Source organism: Schistocerca nitens, chromosome 2 (assembly GCF_023898315.1).
Source record: "Schistocerca nitens isolate TAMUIC-IGC-003100 chromosome 2, iqSchNite1.1, whole genome shotgun sequence".
In the NCBI taxonomy this organism is placed as follows: Eukaryota; Metazoa; Arthropoda; class Insecta; order Orthoptera; family Acrididae; genus Schistocerca; species Schistocerca nitens.
In genome coordinates this window covers 490,399,833-490,418,186 of record NC_064615.1, presented here as the reverse complement: position 1 = coordinate 490,418,186, position 18,354 = coordinate 490,399,833, and the positions used below count along the sequence as shown (strand labels likewise).

General features: G+C 43.4%; 1 protein-coding gene across 1 annotated transcript in view; it reads right to left on the bottom strand.

Moving 5' to 3' along the window:
* Positions 1–18,354, bottom strand: part of LOC126236435 (nuclear pore complex protein Nup85) — a 149,847-nt gene that overhangs the window by 24,626 nt on the left and 106,867 nt on the right. The window contains exon 11 of the mRNA XM_049945738.1: positions 9,363–9,462. Within this exon, the coding sequence (XP_049801695.1) occupies positions 9,363–9,462 (100 nt within the window). The remainder of the gene's footprint in view (positions 1–9,362; positions 9,463–18,354) is intronic.

The window sequence follows — 18,354 nt, the reverse complement described above, 5'->3', positions numbered from 1 at the left end:
AGTTGTTCAATTAGAAGACCCCTACCCATGGAAGTGGCACTCCCCCCACAGGGGGTGGTGTGCATTGAAGTCCCCAAGGAGGATGCATGGGGGCAGGAACTGCTGTATTAAGGTAGGCAGTTCAACATAAGGTAGACATTGCAAATGGTAATTTCAGGGGTCATTCGCACCCTTACTGCTGTTGCTTCCAGGTTGGCACAAAGGGGGATCTAGTCACTAATGACATCAGTGTGAACCAAAGTGCAGATCTTTCCAGATGCAGTTCTGGGGATGGCGATGTTCCAATAGAATGCCTGATAACCACGAAATGTTGTAGCTTGGTCATCACTGGTGTGTTTCTTGAAGAGCTAGGCAGAACGCACTATACAAGGAAACAAAGTGTTTTATTTCTGGTAGGTGACGACAATATCCATTGCAATTCCACTGGATCAGCGTGCGGGGAGATCCCAGTTTAGACATAAAGAAGCTGAGGGGAGGTCATCTCACACCACCAGTGGTCATCATAGACAAGGATGGGGTGACATTCATAAAGAAGATGTCAGACTAAGGTCTTGAGAGGGGGGGATGGCCTCTGGGGGCACCAGGGGGCCTTGTGCTAGGGCTTATACTGTATTTCTTCTTCTTCTTCTTCTTCTTCTTCTTCTTCCTCTCTTTCAGAGGATGAGGAGGTCAGGGCACGGAGGGAGAGTAGGCTTCTGCAGGATCCAGGACTAAAATGGAGCACATGACCTTGGGGTGCACAGATAATGCACCTTGTGGCTGAGTTGTGGTAGCACGCTTTCGGCCTGAAAAATGCCTTGGGGGGGGGGGGGGGTGAGGGTCCTGCATGGCCCCCATCACTGATGGTTGCTGAAGGCGGAGGGCACTTCTTCAGCCAGGTAGGGGGAATTGCACCCTGAGGGGAGGGCGTGGGATCCACAGGGGACGGGGGAGAGGGAGTGGAGCTAGGGTAAGAAAGAAGTACGAGGGGGAAAGTATGTAACAGAAGCAGAAGTAGAAGAAATCGAAGTCTTTCATATTTTTGGTGAGCCTCAGCAATCCAGGGACTTGCACTCCTCAATCTTCTTTTTCTCTTGCAAGCTGGACAGTCTGACGAGTATGGAGAGTGGCAGTCACAACAGCTTACACACACAGATGGCAGAACACGGGCTTTCCTCAGGGAGTGGGGTTCACAAGCACCAAACAGAGGGACCACTGTACATTGGGGAGACATATGCCCAAAATGCAAGCACCAAAAGCACCTCTCACGTGGCGGGACATATGGCTTCATATCATATTGGTAACACATGACTGACCTCCTCTGGGAGGGTATATCCCTTGAAAGCCTGAATGAAGGTGCTGGTACTGACACAGCTGTCTACATGACCCTTCTGCACAAGTCAAACAAAGTAAATGCTGTGTCATTTCAGATTAGCTCAGAGTTCATTATCAGTTTGCAGGATAACGTCCCAATGAAAAAAATCACCCTTGGACCATATTCAGTGGCTGATAAGGGGTAGCAGGACATTGTCAAGACTATCGCAAGTATGAAGAGCTGCAGGTTGAGCGGCAGAAGCAGCTTTAATCAACAGGGAGCCGACCGCATCTTACTGAGAGACCCAACTTTTCCAAACTTGTCCTTGATATTCTCCACAAAAAATAATGGCTTTGTGGCGGTGACTATGTTCTCATCTGTCCTAGTACAGACCAGGTAGTGGGTAAAGTATTTCATCTCAAGATGGAGAGCCTGACCCTCCTCCCAGGGTGTAGCCAAGGAAGGGACGGCTGCAGGGTCATACAAAGCAGCATACAATGAGAATTGAGAATGGCGAGATTTTTGGAGCTTGATATGCCAACCATCCACCCTGAGACCACCCACTCCGATCAGGGGCACTACACAGTCACAGCAAGGGCTACTTGGCACAGCAGCCGTTGCCGGGAGTTCTGATGCTCCAGGATGACAAGCAACCACTCCCTGGCATACATGGGGAGGCAACTGCTCAGGTATCAATAGTGTGAACTCTGTGTTGTCAGGGGGCTACACAAGGTGGGTACATAACAGTCCCACCACAGGGACTGGCTACACGTGCTCATGACACAGCAGTGTGGAGGGGGGCTACGGTGGGGATGGAAGAGGTGAAGAAAGGGGTACAGAGGAATACATGCCATAGACACTAGGGAGGAAGTTCTTCCCCAGATGGCTAACACTAAATACAGATAATTTAGAAGTGGAGGTCAAAATGCAATAAAAGGATGAAAGAACAGCCAAGAGGAGCAAAATTGCAAGGAATACCGGGAACCATGTGGATAGCCAGGTTGACATAAATCAGAAAACCGAGAGAGGGGCAGGAGAGGGCAGCAGAGAAGGAGCGAGGATGCGGAGGGATGGGCATAGTGAAAGAAATGCAGCCAGGGAAGGAAGAATGGGTTGCAATAGCTCGGGATCCTTTGTATGCCACGCACAAACTCATGAAAGAACTGCGAGGCTCCTGGGGGCAAATTAATTGTCATGGTAGGATAAAGTGTCTGTTGAAATATTCTTTCCGTGGATCTAAAACACACTGACTACAGTATTTGATAGAATGTCTCAACAATGGATTCACCATGTTCGCAATGAATACGAAAGGCAATACAACTGCTGTCTTTGGTAATGGAGAGACTGGCACCCCTTTCACTTTCCTTCCCCTATCACCCAACATAGATTATGATGAATTTCCCATTAGGATTTGCCATTACTTTTAGTATTATTGAATGAAAATGTTTACAACTATAAAACATTGTACCAGAATTTTCTGGGCATTTTAGACAATTTTGTTATCTGTCAATATCACAGACTGCTTTTGAAAAGTTATGTATGTTATATAAATCATTTACAAAATTTAGAAAATGATCTTCAGAAGGTACTCTCAAGCGGAGTGGTTGCAGGTAAGCCCACAACACTTTCGTAGTTGACTCTAGAATTCTTACAATAGTTGTGGATCCCACTTCTGGTTTCTAGGAACCTATATAAAATTTTTGTTTCACCATTCACAGCTGACTCTTAAAAAAAATCACATTATTGCAATATTTTACCATGCTCGGTGAGGAAGTTATGCACAGTAACAATACGGCAACCTACTCTCCTCTTTGTGTGCTATCAATTGCCAAAATCTTGTTTCAATATCTTGCACCATTTGGGATACATGGGGGTTATGAATATTTCACTTTCACTTTATCCTCTGGGCACGAGAGCAGAACACAGTATGCTATATGCAATCCATTTTCCCCAGAATGGAGCGAGTTACAGATCCCACCCCCAGTTTAAAAAATAGTTCAATAAATTAACCACATTCAGTACACAGAAACGTATTACCTAATATACAGTGGCGGTCGAAATAATAGAGCCACCTCTATTGACGAGATTAAGAACTAGGATATCTATTAGTTCGCGAAATCGCCACGAGTGCCGTGTTGTCAGTCCCTTGTAGACAACATCAGGGAAGACGTTGCTGCTATCTTTAGTCGTCCGAAAGGAAGCGTTTGAGCTAGACGTGTGAAAAGAGGCATAAAGGTAAGAATCTTATGGGTCAAAATAATAGAGCCGCTTTACACATGTGCCTTTAAATTGATTTTTATGCAGTTGTTTTGTATGTAAATTGACGTGTGGTTTTGTTTACATTCGTCTAGATGGGCAGAGCAAAGCATACCAGTGAAGATGAGCGTATAGTAATGTTCCGGATGTTCAAAAGTGGGATGTCCATGAATAAAATAACCAATGTCTTGCACGTTTCGCGAAAACGAGTCCAGAACGCCATGAGACGGTCAAAACAAACAAAGCCGCAGGTGGAGAACAGGGGGCGACCTCGTGTAACTACTCCTCGCGTAGACAGACTCATCACTAGGGAAGTGAAGAAAGACCCATTTTTGTCAACACCACGACTGAAAGCCATTTTGTTTAGCGACGACCATGATGTTCAACCATCAACCTCAACGATTCAAAGACGACTGAGATCTGCAAAATTGAATGGGCGCATTGCAAGAAAGAAGCCACATGTTTCACAAGCTAATGTTCGGAAAAGGTTAGCCTTTGCCCGGAGAAATGAACAAAAACCTAATACTTGGTGGAGGAACATCCTTTGGTCCGATGAATCCAAGTTTAATAGGTTTGCCTCAGACGGAAAAGTCTATGTGCGCCGCCCACCAAACCAGGAATTTAATCCCAAGTACACTTTAAAAACTGTGAAATACGGTGGCGGAAGTGTTATGGTATGGGGATGTTTTTCGTGGTACGGCATTGGTCCAATACACCGTATCAACGGCATAATGAACGCAGAAATGTACAAAGACATCTTGGCAAATGTGATGCTGCCTTATGCTGAAGAGGAAATGCCGCTGAAATGGAAATTTCAGCACGATAACGATCCAAAGCATACTGCAAGGATCATAAGGCAGTTTGTTCAAGAGCACAATATCGAAGTATTAGAGTGGCCACCTCAGTCCCCTGACGCATCACCCATTGAGAACTTATGGGAGATCTTAGACAAGAGAATTGACCGCTCAAAAGCTACATCTTCAGAAAAACTGTGGGAAGAAATCCAGAGAGCCTGGTATGCGATCAGTAGTGACGAATGCAGGCGTTTAGTAGACTCTATGGGTAAGAGGTGCAGGGCAATCCTCAAAAATAAGGGTTACCCCACGAAGTACTAATGCAGTCCTATGCAAAAAAGACTGTTCCTGTACGTTTCATAAGACTGAGATCAAGTACAATATATTTGTTTCAATTGGCTCTATTTTTTTGACCCTGTGGTCTGGTATTCTTTTGAATATTATTGATTATTACTGATTATTTTGTGTTGTGTTATCTATATAACTGACTATAGTACAATGTGACTCGGTTGTAATGGTTTCCATCATAGTTCAAACATGTCTAGTAATAAATGTGCACTTTATTCCAAACCTTTGCCAGGTGGCTCTATTATTTTGACCGCCACTGTATATCAAATACAAAGGCATAGCTACCTCTAGTTTTCATTGCCTATTCATTTTTCTTGCAGTAGTTTAATTAATTTTGCAGTATCACAATAACCCTGACGATTTAAGAAATGACAATCATTTCCTCATGAAGTTGACAAATAAATCATGAAAATCAATTTTTTTACTGAGTAGTTTCTCTAAAATAGTTTGAGAAATATTTTAGATTGGCTGGCTTGTGCATTTGCTGTCCAACCAGTGAAGCGAGCCTGGTAGTTGCTACACTGCTCCATGTTCCCACTATACCTGGGCATGAAGCAGTGCTGCGGCAGCTGCCCGATGCACAGCCACTCTGTTGCACTGCTCCACTATAATTCTGGACTTACACATGTCACCTTCACCTTCTTATCCCTCAAATAAGCACACGCGTGCGCGTGTGTGCAGCCCCCCCCCTCCCCCACACAAACACATACAAAGGAAAAAAGAAAAGAAAAAAACCTCTGCAGCTACAGCAACATCACCTGATGATGAGTGCTTCAGCCAACTAATTATGGAATTATGGCAAGTGAGATAAAGGTAAGTAGTGTAATTGTATAGTGCAGGGCTTCACAACACACGTGCTCGCAGAGCAAGCTGTGAGCAGCAAGGCGCGAGCACGGAGCAGCGTGAGCACGCTACCCCCACTACCGGACCAGAGCGGAGAGTCACGTAGGGCACACAACAGCTACCGCCAGTCAATGTAAATCCACGGCCACCTGCAGGGATATCACTCACAAATTATACTGCGACAAATGAAACAAATAAAGGAGAATGTACACGTGCCAGATAATTTTATTAGCTTAGTGTATGCCTCTACATTCGTATTAATTTGTGAACTGTTACACAATAAAAGGTGTCACTGAAGTGTGGGATTCTCGGATATCTTGTACTTTTTGTCCTTTACAATTGTGTTTATGTTCGGAGTAATTGTTCTTGTGCATTGTAGGAACAGCGTGCAGTTTAAATTTCGATCAGAAAATGCGTTTCTCAGGTGCATCTTGTTACATTTCATTGCAGGGAACAGTTGTTCACAAACATACGTGGAACCGAACATTGATATTATTGTAGCCGCCAGTTTGTGCAAACGAGGAAATCTATGCTGAGGGAGGTGTCTTTAGAATTCCAAAATGTTTTTCTTGTTCTGAAATTTGTCTCTGTATTCTCTGTCACACTGTAGGTCAATAATTTCTAGTTGCAGCTCAGGACGAATCTCTTCAATATTCGCTGAATATGGAGAAGAGAACAGATCAAAATCACTGTCTAGTGCTGTCAGATCTTGAAAGCGTTGATCAAATTTTTGCTTAAGGGCAACTAAACTATGTGAATAACGTTCACAGTTTTTGTGAACATCTTGCATGGATGGTAATTTAGGAAAATGAGCTAGATTTCCTGGTTCCAGCTGACTCACCCAAAGTGTCAATTTCATTTTAAAAGCTCTTATTCGATCTATGAAATGAGTAATTAGCAGATCTATACCTCGTAGTGAAATGTTCAAAGCATTCAGATGGCTAGTTAAATCTGCTAAGAACGCGAGATCACATTTCCATGAAGGCTCTTTCAATTCAGAAACACACATGTTATTTATTTCCATGAACATACACTCCTGGAAATTGAAATAAGAACACTGTGAATTCATTGTCCCAGGACGGGGAAACTTTATTGACACATTCCTGGGGTCAGATACATCACATGATCACACTGACAGAACCACAGGCACATAGACACAGGCAACAGAGCATGCACAATGTCGGCACTAAGTATATCCACCTTTCGCAGCAATGCAGGCTGCTATTCTCCCATGGAGACGATCGTAGAGATGCTGGATGTAGTCCTGTGGAACGGCTTGCCATGCCATTTCCACCTGGCGCCTCAGTTGGACCAGCGTTCGTGCCAGACGTGCAGACCGCGTGAGACGACGCTTCATCCAGTCCCAAACATGCTCAATGGGGGACAGATCCGGAGATCTTGCTGGCCAGGGTAGTTGACTTACACCTTCTAGAGCACGTTGGGTGGCACGGGATACATGCGGACCTGCATTTCCTGTTGGAACAGCAAGTTCCCTTGCCGGTCTAGGAATGGTAGAACGATGGGTTCGATGACGGTTTGGACGTACCGTGCACTATTCAGTGTCCCCTCGACGATCACCAGTGGTGTACGGCCAGTGTAGGAGATCGCTCCCCACACCATGATGCCTGGTGTTGGCCCTGTGTGCCTCGGTCGTATGCAGTCCTGATTGTGGCGCTCACCTGCACGGTGCCAAACACGCATACGACCATCATTGGCACCAAGGCAGAAGCGACTCTCATCGCTGAAGACGACACGTCTCCATTCGTCCCTCCGTTCACGCCTGTCGCGACACCACTGGAGGCGGGCTGCACGATGTTGGGGCGTGAGCGGAAGACGGCCTAACGGTGTGCGGGACCGTAGCCCAGCTTCATGGAGACGGTTGTGAATGGTCCTCGCCGATACCCCAGGAGCAACAGTGTCCCTAATTTGCTGGGAAGTGGCGGTGCGGTCCCCTACGGCACTGCGTAGGATCCTACGGTCTTGGCGTGCATCCGTGCGTCGCTGCGGTTCGGTCCCAGGTCGACGGTCACGTGCACCTTCCGCCGACCACTGGCGACAACATCGATGTACTGTGGAGACCCCACGCCCCACGTGTTGAGCAATTCGGCGGTACGTCCACCCAGCCTCCCGCATGCCCACTATATGCCCTCGCTCAAAGTCCGTCAACTGCACATACGGTTCACGTCCACGCTGTCACGGCATGCTATCAGTGTTAAAGATTGCGATGGAGCTCCGTATGCCACGGCAAACTGGCTGACACTGACGGCGGCGGTGCACAAATGCTGCGCAGCTAGCGCCATTCGACGGCCAACACCGCGGTTCCTGGTGTGTCCGCTGTGCCGTGCGTGTGATCATTGCTTGCACAGCCCTCTCGCAGTGTCCGGAGCAAGTATGGTGGGTCTGACACACCGGTGTCAATGTGTTCTTTTTTCCATTTCCAGGAGTGTATTTATCTCATCTAATAAGCAAAAAAATCGATTTAATAATTCGCCACGACTAAGCCAGCGGACCTCACTGTAATAAGGCAAGCTACCATACTGGTTTTCTACATCCTCAAGAAACCTTTTAAATTGTCTGTGTTGTAGCCCATGCTTCCTTATATAATTGGTTGTACGAACAACAACACACATCACATTTTTTAGAGTGATACTCTCTGCACATAAGTTTTCCTGGTGGATCACACAGTGAACGCACCTTATTTCATTCGGCATTTTCTCCTTCAACAGCGCAATGAAACCTGATTTTTTTTCCCTGTCATCGCTGGTGCACCGTCTGTAGACACTGAAACTAAAGAATTCCACGACAATCCTATATTTTCAACACTTTCTTCAACATTACTTAAAATATCACCTCCAGTTGCAGTGTTCTTCATGGCTACTACATCGAGGAGCTCCTCCCTCACCTGAAGATCTCTATTAACACCTCTAATAAATATGGTAAGCTGTCTGTTCTAGTGATATCAACACTTTCGTCCAGAGCTAGAGAATACGCCATAAAATCTTTACAGATATTTGCAAGTTCACTCTGGACGTCGTCTGCCATGTCCTGTATGCGACGCATAATGGTCATGTTAGATAATGGCACAATCAGAAACTGTTCAACTTGAGATGAACACAAATGTTCCGCTGCAGCTACCAAACATTCTTTTATTAAATTGCCATCAGTGAAGGGGCGCAGGGATTTTGCTAAAAGCAAAGCAATTTTGTAACTCACTCTGAGAGCTGCCTGAGTTTATTTTTCTTCGTCGTCCAGATCTTCTTCGGATAGCTTCCTTTTAAGTTTAATAACTTCCTGTGCACGATCTGGTCCATCACATTTTCCACTTCCGTAGTCTTTCGCGTGGTACGACATAATATGTCGCTGCAAATTAAATTTCCTAAAAGAATTCAGCGTTTTGTGACATACTAAACATTTTGCAACTCCATCTTTTTCTGTTAACAGATACAATTCCTACCAATGGGGGTTGAACTGCGAAAGCATGGTTGGGGTTACACAACGGCGATTTGACATGATTCTTAACCAGTGAAGTGACTGTTAGAGCTGATCGTGGTACTTTAAACGTTACACAGTCGGTGCGAATTCAATAGGCATGCTGCGGCCCTATTCAAACGTGCGCGCGCATTTCCCCTCCCTCCCCTCCTTCCCTACTCCGCGACCTTGCACCTGCTCGCAAGCACATGCCTGAGCAGACGCGAGTACTCACGCTCAAAACCAGCCAGTTGTTAAACCCTGGTATAGTGGAAATTGGGATAGGGAGGGGTGGGGGTAGATCAGTCATTAGTGAAGTGTTTTATACTTGTGCAGACACCAAGAGTAAAAATACTTACTATTTTGGAGCAAGCTTTGATATCATAATAGAAACCAAGAGTGTTGCAGCCTCTCTGAAGTCACCTGCTCGGTACAGCTGATGAAATTCGCAGTACTTGCCTGTTGGGGAAAAAAAAAAAAAAAAAACACTTTTTATACAATACTTGTGAACAAGCTGCACTTTATGAAACAGGTTTCCAAAAGCACACAAGTACTACTACTACTACTACTACTACTACTACTACTACTACTACCACCACCACCACCACCACCACCACATTGTTTTCAAAAATTAAAGAGACTAATGTATATAAACAATTGTCATGTTTCACCTTCAATGTACTTTTCTACTGTGACAGCGTAATAATGGGAAAATTGTTGACAAATTGTATTTTCTATAAAAAATTCTAGGTCTCTGTCTGTTGTGAAGTTGATTATAAAATCAATGTTTCGGCTCCTTTTGCAAGTGGGGGTGATGTATTTACTACAGTGCCAGTTCTGTGTTCAGTTCTTATACAGGGTGAACTAACAAACTGCAGGTATGGATTCCTGACTGGAAATAGAGGAAAAAAGGTCCTATGAACATGTATCCCGAAACACATCGTTGCTACAGCTGATGGCGCTGATTAGTGACAGTTCCTCTGACCACGTGTTATGTGTTCCTTGTGTGTTGCAGATCGTGTGATTGACGCAGTGTGCTCTAAGCAGTAGAATGGTCTGGTACTCGTGTCAGTAACAAGCTGAGATAGTGTTTCTGTACTGCCAAGCAGATGGAAATGGTCAAGAGGCAGTACGGTTTTACCACAACAAATACCTTCACAGATACCAACCACATCACACCACATTTAAAGCCATTTTTAGATGTTTGTGTGATCGTGGGTCCTTTCAGACAGACAAATGTGTAAGGAGATGACGGAGTGTGTGTACACCAGCTCTGGAGGACCGGGTTCTACAGGATATTGAAACGAATGCTAGTACAAGTGCCAGGAAAGTGGTCCATCAACACGGAAGCGAAACTATGATCATGTGTATCCTGCATAACAACTGTTACTATCCCTATCACTTGTAACCCCATGGAGGCCACTCTGAACATCTGTTGTGATATGGAGGCAATGCAGCTCTGTTCTGTGTTCCAGGATGATTTGTTATCATTGCATGAACACTGTCCATTTCTGGACACACGTCCGTAAGACTTTTTTTCCCCTCCATTTCCAGTCAAAAATCCGTCCCTGCCCTTTGTTGGTTTTATTAATGTTCACCCTGTAAAATGTAATTTCATCCTGTTCATAATGTCAGTTTGTTGGGATTCTCACTTAGCTCACGAGGTTTTTATTTTAGTTCCTAATGGCTGTTAACAGTAAATATTATGCAATCCAATACAGTGACATAATATTTTGCTTCCATACAAGACAACTCAATGCACCGTGTGTATGGCTACTAAGTGTATTACGTGCCTGGTAGAGTAACCTTGAGAATGCTGTCAACCCTTAAGCTGGTTATTGCTGGCAGCCAAACTGATAGTACCCTGTTTCTGCTGTCAATCTGCTTCACAATTTCAATAACCTCCTCTAACTTTCTTTTAACGGTCATTGGGTGCCTGGCCACTACATGTGCTTCCCGAGTTCTATCACTTTGCTGCTCTGTTTGTGATATTCCAACACTGCTGGCTAACTGCAGCATCTAAGTTGTATATTCATTTTGTGTTTTATTAGGTGTGTGCTGATATGATGCCTCATCTCAGAAACATATTCTGTTCTGCACCTGCAGTTTACTTTGTACACTCCAGGCAAGTAGATTGTCTATACCACCCTTCGTGGCCTGAAGTACACTTCTGATTTTGTTTCCGTTCCTATTTATTGGCATGATGCCCATTCAGTGAAGAACGTTCCAAATTCATTCACTGATGTCCTGCACATGTAGTAGGAGGGTGATGTGCTTTTGTATCATCTTTTTCTCCCTTACAGTTTTATTTTATGATGCCACAATGCTACATACTATTCTGTTGTTGACTCAGGAAGTGGCTTGCAGTTTAAGATGCAAGTGTCTTGGGTAACTTACACAGAGTGCCCTCTATTGTTAGCATGTGCAGGGCAGATTTATCCCATTTTTGCTGATGTGCGAGTTGGCTTGCTGGTATATTTCAATATTGGTATGTTTCTGGATACACTGCCTGAGGAGTCATCAGGCTTTCTGTAAACTTCCACATCAAGAAAGGGAAGAATGCCACTATTTTCTATTTCCACTGTGAATTGGATATTGGCATGCTCTTGATGGAGGTGATAGTAGATGTTATCCAACTTTTCTTCATTGTGTGGCCAGGTGACAAAGGTGTATCTGTATAACAAAGCCAGCATATGGGGCAAAGGTGAACTGGTTCTTCAAATGCCTTGACAAAGATGTCTACTGCAAGTAACCAGAATTGGGATCCACTGATGGGCCATCTATCAGTTCATAAAATTTTCCTTTCAATCTTAAGTACCCAGTTATTAAGACAGTGATGCATCAGCATTTAGACCTTAGGTGCCATGCATTCCTATATATGTTGATGGTTTCCTCCTGTGATAGATTGATGAGTAAGGACTGCCATCAAACCTTTCTATAAGGTCTGTATAGGAGTCATATAAAATTGGGTGGGGTGCTTGATGAATGACAGTGTGGCCTACCAGACACCACAGCTTCTGAGTTACAGCCTGCCAACACAAATCTTTATGATAGATAGCTTCCTTCATCTTGGTTGCGTAAAGCCTAAGAGCATTTGCTGGGCTGCTGCATCAGGCACAGCAGTACACATATGGGTTGAAGGCACATAACACACTGAGTTATCTTGACTGTTACTGGGCACTGTGAGAGCAAAATATTGTGCTGGTTACATAACCAGTCTAATTGGTAATTGACATTTTTTACTTTATTTTAATTTTCTGTTTTAATATTCTCCTTTAATGTTAAAGTACAATTCATTGTGGACTATGTGCCAAGTAGGATTGTCACTCCAACAATGGTTGTTTGTTCTCACTATGCACCTTTGTGGGCAGCCAGTGGGGAGCATGGGAGAGAAATCATGCATTAACTATTCCTGGCTGCTGCCTGGAGAGTCAGAGCCAGGCTAGAGATGCTCTCTGGCACCAGCTTCTGACCAGCAATTATGTGAATTATCAATTATCGCCTACACGTTGTTCCTCGGACTACGTTCTGACACCAAAATTATCATGATCTCATGACTGTCACGATTAGCCAAGGGCCTCAAAGATTAATCTGGGGCACACCCTTAAATATCCCATCACTGGAAAAAAATGCCAGTACTGACATGCCCACTATCTAGACCAGGCCCCCTCTACATCTGTGCAGCATCATATTACTGTACTTCACTGATATCTGCCAGTATGTTTAAATAAAAACTGATATTACTGGAGGTTCTCAGTCCCCTTATTCCCTCTCCTGCCACCCAGTCAAAATAGAGTTCAATAATATTCTTGAAAATCAACTCTACAAGCACGATTAAATTCTACGATTTTAGACCTGAATACAGCACAAGCTGCTTGATCTATATATGTCCTTGATTAAGGTCATTTGCAACAGTTGGTTTTATATAAAACATGACAAAGATTTCAGATGTGTTTTATTGCAAATGACAACAGCAGCAGAATCCTATTGTATTGGCACATGAAGCTCTTTTAATCCCCAAATACAGGGAGCGAAAGGCTATTTACAATTTGTACTGAAACCAGATGGCAGTTATAAGAGTCGACGGACATGAAAGGGAAGCAGTGGTTGGGAAGGGAGTAAGACAGGGTTGTAGCCTCTCCCCGATGTTATTCAATCTGTATATTGAGCAAGCAGTAAAGGAAACAAAAGAAAAATTCGGAGTAGGTATTAAAATCCATGGAGAAGAAATAAAAACTTTGAGGTTCGCCGATGACATTGTAATTCTGTCAGAGACAGCAAAGGACTTGGAAGAGCAGTTGGATGGAATGGATGGTGTCTTGAAGGGAGTATATAAGATGAACATCAACAAAAGCAAAACAAGGATAATGGAATGTAGTCAAATTATGTCAGGTGATGCTGCGGGAATTAGATTAGGAAATGAGACACTTAAAAGTAGTAGATGAGTTTTGCTCTTTGGGGAGTGAAATAACAGATGATGGTTGAAGTAAAGAGGATACAAAATGTAGACTGGCTATGGCAAGGAAAGTATTTCTGAAGAAGAGAAATTTGTTAACATCGACTACACATTTAAGTGACAGGAAGTCTCTTCTGAAAGTATTTGCATGGAGTGTAGCCATGTACATAAGTGAAACATGGGCAATAAATAGTTTAGACAAGTAGAGAATAGAAGTTTTCAGAATGTGGTGCTATAGAAGAATGCTGAAGATCAGATGGGTAGATCATATAACTAACGATGAGGTGCTGAACAGAATTGGGGAGAAGAGGAGTTTGTGGCACAACTTGACCAGAAGAAGGGATCGGTTGGTAGGACATGTTCTGAGGCATCAAGGGATCACAAGTTTAGCATTGGAGGGCAGCGTGGAGGGTAAAAATCGTAGAGGGAGACCACGAGATGAATACACTAAGCAGATTCAGAAGGATGTAGGCTGCAGTAGGTACTGGGAGATGGAGAAGCTTGCACAGGATAGAGTAGCATGGACAGCTGCATCAAACCAGTCTCAGGACTGAAGACCACAACAACAACATGAGATGGCCCATGAAAAAGATGAAATGCACATGACAATAAACATACTATATTGAAGCAACTGGCTGTTCAAAAGTATCTCCTGGCTGTGTCCTTAGGAGTTTCTTAATGAATTCATAGTGTTTGATGTAGATTTTTATGTCACCTTGAGAGCACTGGTATTTGTTCCAACCGGCAAAGCCTGCCTCAAAGTATCCCACATGTAACCAAGACCAAATGGGCTCCTTTTTACCTGTCCACAGACGCAGGGGGATGAATGTGGTATTCTACTGGATACCAGGAAAATAAGGCTGCAGCAAATAAAGCTGCTCAAGAATGTTGCTAGAGCCACAACATAACACAATTTGCTGTGTGTCTACATGCAGTCACGTCATTGTTGAGGCATCAGACCACGTGTCAACAGAAGAGAGAATGGCTTGGGTTGAGGGAAAACACACTTCTGTTAAGCCGGTAATACAGTAGTGGCATTTCTTGATTTCCTCTCCTGTCTCACCAGTCAAGAATTAATTTTAACGCACCTCTAAGTAAGTCATCCTACTACAACAATTGGTCTTGTGCCAACTAGACCCATCAGTTTGTGATGCTTGAGGAGTATTGATTTTTATGTAACGTTTTAACAGGATGTGGTATCAAGACAAAACAGTAGATATCAGTTTATCAGCTAATCTGACCAAAAGACAAATGCAATGTGCATTCAGTACCATTATATCTACCTTCTAACGCATGCTGTAAAATAGAAATTTTACTGAGTTTAGGTTGGTTGGCTCATTCCTACAATTTGATACTTTACCACTTTTGAAAAGCTAGATTCTTTCCTACTACACACAACAGCCACTAAATGTGACAATGCTGTACTGCAACACAAAAACATAGATCCCATTCTTTGCTGGTGGAACAAACGGGTATCAAGCATTATAGTGATGTTGCACACTCATACATTGACCATGTTCAACCAGTCTCACACATACTGCAGCTTCTAAATCAAAAAAGGCTTTTTAGGAATAAATTTTTGTATGGGTACTGAAAAACCTGAGATTGTTCAATCCAGTTCGTTTATTTAAAATGTATTTGGAAAAAATATTTTGTGGAAAAGTATTTCAAATAGTTCTAACAGCTTGCATTCTTCCCCTTAATTTCTGTGTGAAATACAGTGAATGTTTTGGATGTAATTTAGTACATGTTCATTCTGGTACGTATGATTATCACATGCTGGTAACGGCACCCTTCAGCATCTATGCTGATGCTTGCTTCCTTAGGTGCACTTTGATTAACACCTGTCCTTTGACTAAACCCTAAATTTTCTGGTCTCTTGACAGTGTGTGGTGTGAGACTATGTGGGGCACCTATCTGGAATCTGCTGGTACATTGTCCTACACCTCATCTGAGTCTGGATTCATTTTGCCCATTCTTTCTGGGCATTACAATTTTCACTAATTTCAATGTATATACTTCTTTACAAGATTTTTTTTGTGCAATTTGTGACAAAATTACAGTTGAACATACCTACTGCTATCACAATTGCTTTATGAGACTACTTCATGAAGCCAAATAAGTATAAGGAGAACAAAGCACATATCATTCGCAGAACTTTAAAATTAACTTCTGTTTGCTAATCCCATGAAAATGACTAGTTTTGGTCTTACCTAAAACAAGTGAACAGATCAGTCATCTACAAAGTAGTCATCACAATGGCACTAACACAGAACGATGAAGAGAAGGCCAGTCTAGGGAATTTTGTCTTCCGATTGCCACACAGAGAAATATTTTACTTGAGATCAACTGAACTGTCACGTGAGTGCTGAACTGACATATTGACAAATGAATATAAAATTAACTAAAAATGCCAATTCCACAATGAGTCAAACAACATATTAGCTCAGAACTGGGATCTTTGCCTTTTGCGGGCAAGTACTCTACTGATCGAGCTATCCAAGCTTGACTCATTGTCTGGCCTCACAGCTTTATTTCCACCAATATCTCCTACCTCCCCAACTTCACTGAAGTTCTCCTGCACGTCTTGAGGGACTAGCATTCATTCTGGACATATTCCCCAGGCTATGGCTAAGCCGTGTCTCTACAATACACTTTCTTACAGGGGTGTTAGACCCACAAGGTATGCAGCAGAATTTATGTGAAGTTGAAAGATTGGATGTGAGATACTGGTGGAAGTAAAGCAGTGAGTGTGGGTTGTGAGTCATACTTGGATAACTCAATCCCTAGAGCACTTACCTGCGAAAGACAATGATCTCTGGTTCGAGTCCCTGTCCAGCTTACAGTTTTAACCTGACGCCGAAAAAACACACCCAGACATTTGAGAACGTGTCAAATCTTACTGAAAGGTCTTCCTGTGCTGCATCCATGAATGGAACAGAAAAGGAAAGAAATATTAATGGCACATTAAATGTATTCTGACACACAGCACGAGTAGCTTAAGAAGTATATAGATGCAAATGTATGCAAGAACTAAAGCACAGCTATAAAACCAGGATAAGTAATCATAATACTGGCCCACTAAAATTAATTGAACAAGCATTTACTGAAGAAAGAAAGTGATAATTTTTTGTTGTAAGGAACAAAGTTCTGTTGTGAGATGCAACTGGAGTTTATGCCGAGCCTGCAAGGCTCCAGCTGATAGTAATATTTTAGATTATGTTTGATAACACACAAAATAATAGTTTTCAGAAAGCATGTATATGTGATTCTGTGAATATTTTAGTTTGAATTAAACATACTCAGTAAGAGGACTAATGACCTATTGGCTCTGTTAATGATCTGCAGAGTATCAGTAGGATCTTGTGTTTGTTCATTGACGAGTGGTGCTGAATCAAAATATCATCAGCACCTCCTTGTCCACATAAGGGAAACAAACATCTTGTGGTTAGCATTGACACAGCGAATGAGGGTAGCTTAACAACGAGCCGGAGACCTAAATTCAGTCTGCAGAGTGGTTACATTACTATTTTCAGGCACGCACGCACGCGCGCGCGCCTGAAAAGGAAAGAAATATTAATGGCACATTAAATGTATTCTGACACACAGCACGAGTAGCTTAAGAAGTATATAGATGCAAATGTATGCGCGCGCGCGCACGCACGCACACACACACACACACACACACACACACACACACACACACACACACACACACGCACGCACGCACGCACGCACGCACGCACGCAGTAGAAAAAAACGATTTTTTAAAAACAGACAAATTCCACGGTTAGTAAGAGAAGACCCTACATAATTTTCGTAACTAATCAGAGTATTGAAAAAATTACTGAACTGTTTAATCACTGATATCATGCAATCCACATTTAGTTTTTCAGACTATCAATTGGGATTAAAGGTCATTAATTTTATGGTTAACAGTAACTTGTCTGCAGTGTTTTAGTTGTATAACAAATTTGTATACATAATGATGTTCCCTGCTGATTAGTAGTAGTAGTAGTAGAGGGGTTTTGTGGGCGCACGACAGCAAGGTCTTCAGCGCCCGTTCAGTATCCTAGTGAGACGGGTGTCAAGAAAGAAAAGCTCAGAGCATTTACATAAAACGGAACATAAAACACGGGGAACAATCATTGGAAAATATGTGCTCACCCACACCGAAGCGTGGGATGAAGCAGGGCGTCAGCAGTAAAACATGGACAACACAGGAAGAAAATGAGAGAGGGAGCTAAAACAATGTAGCAGATGGAAGTGGCTGGCTGACCGCAAGGAAAAAAAGGGAGGAGTCAGCCACTCTGCAATACACTAAAACCTCCAGCCTAAAAGTTTAGGCCAGAGTCCAGACACATCACAAAACTTAAAAACCCTAGACACACATGTCTCATCGTTAGCTAAAACACAAGGCAGATCCCCATCAACTTGTGCTGCTGCCCTTGCATCACGGTATAAAATGCAGTCTGTTAAAATGTGCCGGACAGAGATGTGCACACCACAGGCATCACAAAACGGAGGATCCTCCCGCCGTAATAAATAGCTATGCGTCACAGGACAGTGCCCGATCCGCAGACGTGTGAGGGCCACCTCTTCCCGCCTGAGCAACCGGCAGGAGGAACGCCACGGCCGAGTGGTTGACTTTACCGACCGCAGTTTATTGGCCGTCACCGCCAGCCATTTGTCCTCCCACAACTCCATGCACTTCCTGTGGAGTGCAGCGATGACTGACTGCAAGGGGATAGGACACTGGACCACATCCTGCTCTCTGCAGGCCTCCTTGGCAGCCCGATCAGCCTGTTCATTGCCCCATATGCCGACATGACCAGGCACCCAGCAGAAGGATACCTCTTTACCCCGCTGTTGGAGCAAGTACAGTTGGTCATGTA